The sequence below is a fragment of the Lycium ferocissimum genome, chromosome 9, assembly GCF_029784015.1.
Source record: "Lycium ferocissimum isolate CSIRO_LF1 chromosome 9, AGI_CSIRO_Lferr_CH_V1, whole genome shotgun sequence".
In the NCBI taxonomy this organism is placed as follows: Eukaryota; Viridiplantae; Streptophyta; class Magnoliopsida; order Solanales; family Solanaceae; genus Lycium; species Lycium ferocissimum.
In genome coordinates, this window is record NC_081350.1 from 39556392 (window position 1) to 39565638 (window position 9247).

Sequence of the window (9247 nt, forward strand, 5' to 3'; positions counted from 1 at the left end):
CCATTTTTCAAAAATTGAATGTACTACAAACACTCCTCGAACTCCCCCATTAAACTACAGTATTACTCAAATCTCACGTCTTCTCTGATCCCCTTTGTCCTCTCCACATTCTTCACTTTGACTCTCTTTTCCCATGGGTTGCGTTTCATCCACTCTGCTAAACCAGGACCATGAATTCACCCAAATGGGTGGCTCTGCTGCCGGCTTCAGCCATCACATTGTCTCTCTCACTTCCACCACTTATGGTCTCATAACCCTCGACCCACCTTCCTCTCCCCCACCCCCCACCACCACCACTACGCCTCCTACCCCTACCCCACCCCCTCGACACACTCTTGGTTCACTTTTCCCAAGCCCCTTGTCTGAACCAAGAATCCTCAAGTCACACACTTCTGACATTATCAATTCTTGGGAACTTATGGCTGGTCTTGATTCCACCCCCATCACTGACAGCTTTCGGTTTCCATCTTTACGCAAATCATCATTCTTCAACAAAGAGAATTCAAGCCCCAATGTTGCTGATGGGGTTGATAAAGCTGACATTTTTAAGTTGTCTTGTGGTTCTGAGCTTGATGGGTTTGAAAAGCTTTGTCCGCCAAACGGTGAGGATAAAATAGTGATCTATACGACGACGTTGAGGGGTGTGAGGAAGACCTTTGAGGCTTGTAATGCTGTGAGATCAGCCATTGAGGGGCTTGGGGTTTTGTATTCTGAGAGGGATATCTCAATGGATAGGGGTTTTAGGGAAGAATTGAAGGAGCTGGTGAAGGGTAAAGAGAGTAGTGAGTTAATACCTCCAAGGGTGTTTTTTAAAGGGAGGTATATTGGTGGGGCTGAAGAGGTAATGAGTATTGTGGAGGAGGGTAATTTTGGGGATTTGCTACAAGGGTTACCTAAGGTGAAAGCTGGTTGTGTTTGTGAGGGTTGTGGGGGTGTTAGGTTCATGCCTTGTTTTACGTGTAATGGGAGCTGCAAGATGGTGAAGGAAGACGCGGAACAGAATGAAGGCAAAACTGTGGTGATAAGGTGTACCGAGTGTAATGAAAATGGATTGGTGCTTTGCCCCATTTGTTGCTAATTGATGCAGGAGCTGTGACTGTAAGGACCTAGCTCGGTTAGTCTCTAAAGCATTCTCTTTTATTTGCATATATAGCTGTTCAAAATTAATTTGATTAAAGATTGAGTAGACCAATGACTTGTGATAGACTGTATGTGTTTATTGGGCTATTGATGTGTTTGGTGTTCAAAATTTGGAAGTACTCAGTTAGTCACTGGGTTAGAGCAGTCTTGCATAAAATAACTGTCATAAGCCATAAGGAAAAAGCATTCTATAACATTTAGTACCGCTTTACCAGTAGCAGTGTTAGGCTGTTAAATTTTTTAAATATTATGGTACTTTTGTGATTACATTGAAGTGCCAGCTCCGGGCTCAGGGGTTGATTGAAAAGTTAATTGGTCCAAGAAGTGTCAAGAACATATTAGATTGTACCAGATAGAAGTGACATTAACTCTGTTTATAGTCTATAAAACCTGGATGTTTCTATTATAATGCTGATATCTGAACTGAGGAAAGAATTTGAGGGCCACTTTAGCCATTGCAAACAGGCAATAATTACTGTCTTTATTAAACGACCCAACTTTCTTTATAGGCCATTGGAACCAAACATTGACATCTCTGTTAGAACCCCTATACTGATTTCTGTACGGAGAAAAGTGGTACTGGTACTCCCTCTATTCCATTTTATGTGACACTATTTACTTTTTAATCTATTCCAAAAAGAATGACGCGTGTCTATATTTGAAACAAGTTTGCTTTCAACTTCTGAAATACTCTTAGTGACATGCTTTTATAGCCACAAATTTCATGGCATGTTAGATACCAAATGATCTAAAGGTCTTTATTTCTTTGTTAAACTCAATGTCTAACCAAACAAGTTTAATAAATTGAAAGGGAGGGAGTATCTGAAATAACTTGAGGGCTGTTTCAGCCATTGCTAATAGGCAGCACCACAGCAGTCACTTGCCTTTGTTAAAGCATTCTTGATTTCCCTACTGACGCATACAGGTTCTTGCTTCTCCTAGACCAGCTTAAACAATTGCTGGATTGATTCTTTTGTCCAGCTTATACATCTTTTGGCCTATACATATCTGCTTTATTAGTGAACAAATTATCAAACAAGAATGCAACAGCAAGATTTCTTTGGGTTGGAGGAGGGCAAGGAACATGTAGTAAATATTAACTAGCCTACTGTTACCTTCTAAACAAAAAATAAATAAAAAATTAACTAGCCTTTACTAGATTTGTATTATTGACAACAGAAGCTAACTAAGATATATTAACTGATATCATTAATCTCATCAAGCAATATATTGACTGCAAAATTTGCCTCTTAAATTTTGGTCAGGGTCCACTACTATTTGTAACGCAGTAAATCGATTTTGTACACACCAAAATGCAAGAGGATACTTAACAGATAAAGCTGCAATATTTTACATCGAGCTCTCAAGGGCATCTTCTGAAAGATTAGGCTGAAGTTTGGGCACATTCGGTGAAACAAGTGAAGATTCAGCACTAAGTGGTAGTTTCTTAGATTCTGAATGAAACAACTGGCCTATAGGTGTTATCTACATGTATCATGAGATGCAATGTGAATTATAACGTACCAACAACATTCAATAATATATCAATGCTAAGTAACATGATATTTGAATCTAATGACATTTCAAATTTAACATTTCCAGAATGGATTGTGTTCTTCTGTGCGGTAAATTTTCCTGTTTTCACCTATGCTTTAGTGTTAGAGCATCTTTCTTAGTACTTATTTGTAGGATGGATGTTCGAGTCTATCAACACGGTTGTTGATCTCTTGGGCTATAAGATTATCATACGCATTAAAGAGTAGAATTCAAAAATAATAGTCACTTTTCAGCTTTGAAGTTTCAAATTCTACAAGTGAACTTTTAGAAATAGCCACTATTAGCTCTAGCAGTTTCACTTGTGGAATTTGAAACTCTAAGACAATGGCTATTTTTCAAAACAGAATCAAAAAGTATTTGGTGTGGTGCTTTTTCTACCACATTAAAACCTGTAAAGAAGAATGACACATATATACACATAAGAATAGGGTATATTTACAAAATATGACCATACTTTTCAGTCTACAAAACATACCATAGATTTTTTACAAAATATATATGAATTTTCGGTCAAGGCTTAAAATTTTCTCTCAAAATTTTGTATATGAAAACTATATGAAATGTGCATATCTCGCTCAAGGCTTAAAAATTTCACTAAAAAATTTATGTATGAAAACTGTATAAAATATGTATATCTCGCTCAAGGCTTACAAATTTCGCTCACTATTTTGTGTATGAAAATTATATGAAATATATATATCTCACTCAAGGCTTAGAATTCTCATATTTTTCCTGTATAAAAATTGTATAGAAACGGTATGAAATTTGTATATAACTGTATAAAATTTGTAAAAAGTTCATGTTAGGTTTTTGAAAATTTAATATCACTACAACAATATTGTATACAATTTTCATATAGTATTCATACAAATTTAATGCAATTTTGAATCTCGCTTTGAAATTCTAATGAAATTTAATACAACTACAATAACATTGTATACAACTTTCATATAATACTAATACATATCTCTTCATTTTCTAACAAAAGCAGAAAAAATAAATTTTCTTTTGTTATCCATGGGGTAAAACAGAAAATTAAAATCAGGCCAAAAGGGAGAGACTTTGTCATTGTCATCATCGTTGCAGTACACCGTCATCAGGAGGAAATCCAATCTTCAATTGTTTTGATTTTTCAAGAAAGCTCTGCTTCATTCAAATTCTAAACTTCTCAATCAAAACAAATGGAGAATACAACTCATATATCCATTCTTATATATAAAACATAAGGAACCAATTGGGAAAAGCTTTCCACAGATCCATGAATGACGCCAGGTGTTGAAAAGGAGAGATATAATATGAAAATCTCACCATAAACACAGATCTACAACTACTGTTTTGTAAAAACATGAAATAAAACTAGGAAAAAGGGAAGGGAAGGGTGGCGGCTGAGAAAAGGGCAAGGGAAGGGTGTGCGGCTGGGAAAAGGGAAAGGAAGGGTGGGCTTTTAATTTTTCCAGATTTGATATGTTTTGTAATTAAGTCGTTATATTTTGTCAATAAGAAAAAGTATTCTTATGTTTTGTAATATAGTGTCTTTAAGTAGTATTATTAGGTTATTTTTCCAACACGGCAAGAGAACTAAAGGCCCGGTAGGAAGTATGCAACTGATCCAGACGTTGGTTAGGCCCGGCCAAGAAATGGGCTTTCGAATTCATTAGCCTAACTAGTCCTGGAAGAGTTCCTTCCAATCATCGGGTCATAGGGATATGAACTGTATATTTTGTTGCTTGGCATTATTTTCTGATTTGTTTAGAAATAGTACTATGTTTTTACCTGGATTAGGAAAGCAAAACAATATTCGATAATGGGCCACGGCTGCGTTCACTAGTAGGGTAATCAAAGATTCCGAGAGCCCGATGCTTATGCATGAGTGTGATTTCAAATCTATCCACAAGTCACCTCTCCTTTCAACAAAATTGACTGTTATAAGGAATCAGAATTTTCTTTTACCATAATCATACTGTCCATGAGTACGGGCTACCTGCTCCCATCAATACAGGTGTCAGGTTATTCGCTAACACTCGAACAGATGAGAAAAAATCACCAAACATTTTTGCTCCCGTTAAAATTTGAACTTAAAACCTCATGATTCTCGTTCATTTCATCATTCGCTAAGCCAAACTTATCAACTTGCTTCATATTTTAGATGAAATCGAGTACTCCTACATGGGACGAGAACTATTTATTCATTTATTTCCTCCTTGATGAATACTTTTCGTGTTGAAATGATTTAATTTTTTTTTTGGCACAATCCCACCAATGATATTATTTTTATTTCATTTTCACTACTTTTATGAATTCAGTTAATAAAACTATTCAAATTAAATTTTGACGTGACATTTTGTTTATCGGAATACCTTTTAAGCATCATTTAATATTGTTCTATTCCATCCACTATTACTAGGATAATACGTAACTCAAATTATGTCTTTAAACCTTGTGTTGAATAAAACACGTCTTATATGAGACGGCGAGAGTACGGTTGTACAAAGCATTAAAGTGTTTGTTGGCTCTTAGTTTGTTATCTTAAAATAGTTGAGTTAGGCATATGCTGTCATAAGATTAGAACGTGCAAACAAACACAATTAAAAAAGAAAAAGAACAAAACATAAAAGGTGCACTATCAACGTTTCAGAAGATAACTTTAGTGAAACAATGGGACTCATTTGTCGACAGTGTTATGATTAATTGGAGGAAAAAGGAAGTTGGTGATGAAACGAACATAAATTCATTTGATTCAGTGCCTCTTAATCTAATGTTATAATTAGCAGAACAACCACCACCAACACCATCAAGCATCAAGTCTATCCATCAATAGTTTGAACTGATGCAGGGAAATGATGACTCGTGACAATAAACTTACTAAGTCTGGTGATGTTGTTTCTGTATGTTATAATTAACCTAAATTACTTCATATCCTCTTGTGGGGTCTATCGGTGAAGCCCTTCAGTAGACTCTGTGTGCTACCTTATTTAGAGAGGACCTAAGATAATCTAGATATTGGTAGGAATATTTCGATGTGAAATTATGAATTAATATAACTGCAAGCAGAGAGGCAGAGTACAATTTTCGGTACGGTTCGAACGAATTGAGTAACTTTTGTTAACACCATGTATTCGTATTAAAAATTCATAAGACATGTATAAACATTTAATTACAAGCTCAATAACTAAAACGAGTAATAGATCCGGAAGTAAGTTGTTCAGAACCCATAAGCTTTAAATTTTGACTCGACCTCAAACTACAAGTAACTTATATTGTTAGCTACATATGATTATTCATGAGCTAAGATGTGAAAGCTTGAGTTGTTTATATTGACAAAACTAAAACAAGGTTGTAAAATCTTTTGTGTACTCACAACGTGGAAAAACTTTCTTTACAAGGAAGACGTGTACGATTCTTGATAAGGAATATATTGGTTAATCAGGACAATTTAGGTTCTGGGACAACGTTATTACTTTAAGAAATTGGTAGCCTGTCTTATTTGAGATACTTTAAAAAATAATACTATTGCCTTTCTAAAGATATAATTTATTGTTATATCACTTCCATTTAACTTATATTTACAGTTTATGACTAGTCTCAAACATAAAATAATATGATGTTACATTAAGATTAAACTATATGACAAGGTAAATTTGTGTATATTGTCGGTACAGAGATTAAACCCAAAATAAAATGAGATATGATAGATTAGAAATAATCCAATTAGTTCCAAATACAGTGTTGCATCATCGTATGAGACAACCATCCAAGTATATGCACTACCAAAAAAAAAAAAAAAAAAAAAAAAAAAAAAAAAAAAGGTCTTAGTTGCGGTTTTTTTGGGACAGTTTCTCCAAACTACCGCTAGATATTGATCTTCCATCGCAAAATTGAATGACAAACCGCCGCAGTGATTTCTTAATTTTATGGGTTAAACCGCCGTAAATGATCTAAACCGCCGCTAAACAAGTGCTGATAGATGCAGGTAAAAGCGTTGCTAATTGAATTAAACTGCCGGGCTTTATGAAACTTTAATTCAGTTCCAAATCGCCGTGAAATTAATATAAACCGCCGCTGTATAGAAATTTGCAGCGGTTATTCGCTTGATTCTATCAAATCGCTGCAAAAGGGTTTTACAACAGCTCATTAGGTGACAGCTTCAAACCGTCGCTGTTTCTATACTGCGGCAGTTCAAACCGCCGTGAAATGAAGGAAACAACCTCTGCTAAGAAGCATTTTTCCTGTAGTGAGGGATTACATATAGTTCTCTTCAAGCTAACAAACTGCAGAACCTGTAACAACTACGACTTCTTGCTCAACTTTAATTTACTTTTCAACGAGCTAGGTCATTATTTACCATAAAAGATAATTAACTTTAGTATTAGAAGTAGATGACCCTAAAATTAGGAATGCATGTAGTTGAGCGCTTACTCAAATTGATTGAGATTGAAGCATAGTTAATTGATTGTTTATTCAACCTTTAATAACGTTGCATCTGTCCTAGGCATATTTATTTTTAATTTTTCTATACGTCAATCTGGTGGATACCTACCAAAATCCATAACAGAATTAAGTAAACGTCAGCAAAATCTCAAAAAGCAAATTCAAAATAAAAAAAAATAAAAAATACTAATCATGTTATATTAAAAGTGAGAAACTCATATCTTCAAAGTTAGATTACTATTTTACCCTTACACTAAATCAAAATGTAATTATATATCCAATAATTCATGCTATGACATTAGATATAAATATTTTGCATAATAAATGAGATTAAATATATGTTGTGGAACGTGTGTTTATGTGTACCAGGTGAATTGGAAGTTCAGACACTAATTCAATGAATCCAATTAATGAAGGTTGAGGCCATTCATTCTCTCCTTCAGTAACTTCCCAAAACATTTCTCAAATGAATAATTTGAGCTGCATTGTTTTAATTATTGTCATAATGTTTAAATACATTACCTGACTAAATGACCCAAATTAAATGACAAAGACATTAAAGAAAATGAAAGATGAAAAGATATCAGTTTTCAAGACCCTCATTTCCAAAAAGTAAATTTTATAAACTCGTCTCTTCATCATTTCTGGACTTCCAAACTTTGTTAATTGTGATTTGTGCGGGAGATGTGTGAATATAATATGTATGGGTGTTTTAATAAGCAGTGACAAACGGGTTTCTTCCTTTTAATTGTAACTCCTGAACCCTGGTAATTGCTGTTTTCATTTAGAATAATCTTTCTTCTTCATTTTTCCTTAATTATTATTATTATTTTTGTTTTTTTTTAATTGGCAGACACCTTAAAGCTGTTCCGATTTGAAGCATGAGTAGATAAAATTTTCAGGTATGTGAGCTATTTGCTGGTAGATAATTCTGGTCATTATTTCATCTTTTTGTTCAGCTTATTTTAAAATCTCCAAATTCTCAAATAATGCGTTTCTATCATTAAATTTGCATGCTCCGCTTTAACTAGGGGTTTGATTTTCCAATTTTTTTGGCTTTTGAAATTTTTTTATAGCAATATTTCTAAAATATGTATGCGCTACAATTTTCTAATTAAAGTCTGTAATAATTGACACATACATTTTATAATAATTGTCACCAAATACATGTACATCGTACGTGTCCAAAATATTAGTGTGTTTTGCAAGTTAAGATTATCTAATCAGCTTGAAATTGTCATGATCAATCGAATAAGCTTACTATTTATCTTTGAGATTTTTTTCTTTACCTTCAAACTTTACATTATACATCACACACATAGTTTAAAAAATATTTTTCCGATTTTAAAAAATTTGAACATATTGACATGAAATACAAGTGCAACGTTACGTGTCCAGAAACTAGTCTAAATAACATCTCAAGCAGAGGACCCTAAGCGGAAAAAAGTGATCTCATATATTCAACAACTATTCTTAGTGCCACTTAATTAATCTATTGCCATCGTTTTAGCATGTGCAAAACTTTTTCAAGCTTTGCCTTAGAACCCTACATAAAACTCCACTTGTTGGAATATCATCTTGCTTATTATTTTCCTTATTCCAAGACAAATGGTTTTTTATATACATTACGTTAGGAGGCGGAGTCAGAATTTTAATTTTATGAGTTCTGAATTTTAGAATAAAGACTTTAACTACTAATAATTGGTTCGAAATTTGATATGTATACATATTTAATAAATATGAATTTATCAATACAAATATACGGCTTGAGCAAAAGTCATTGGGTTCAATCAAATCCATATCTTGACTTTTGCCTTCATCCCCGGTCAATGCTCGAACTTTTTGTAGGTGCAAGGTAATAATCACAAATTATATTTTCAAGATATAGCAAGATGTAATGAAATCTCACTACAGAAATCATTACGGTCCTCACTAAGCAAATAAATTATATGGGAATTACAATATATCTATCTTACGCGATCATCGGAAATTAAAAGAGCACGTTGCATTGTATAGTATCTTCACATGGTCATAGACAACATAATGATGAAATATGAGACAACGTTGATTATTAAGAAAAGATATCCCAGTTGACAATCACGTTTTCCTTCAATATACTCCA

At 33.8% G+C, this 9247-nt stretch overlaps 1 protein-coding gene across 1 annotated transcript; it reads left to right on the forward strand.

Annotated features, from left to right (window-relative positions):
- LOC132030727 (uncharacterized protein At5g39865-like) lies at window positions 1-2757 on the forward strand. The gene is made up of 2 exons (XM_059420462.1): window positions 1-1114; window positions 2406-2757. The coding sequence occupies exon 1, from the start codon at window positions 134-136 to the stop codon at window positions 1076-1078; it is 945 nt and encodes a 314-aa protein (XP_059276445.1). The 5' UTR covers window positions 1-133; the 3' UTR covers window positions 1079-1114; window positions 2406-2757.
- Window positions 2758-9247: the final 6490 nt, after the last annotated feature.

Excerpts from the sequence above, each read along its gene's own strand:
- LOC132030727 (XM_059420462.1), top strand. The coding sequence starts at position 134 with ATGGGTTGCGTTTCATCCACTCTGCTAAACCAGGACCATGAATTCACC.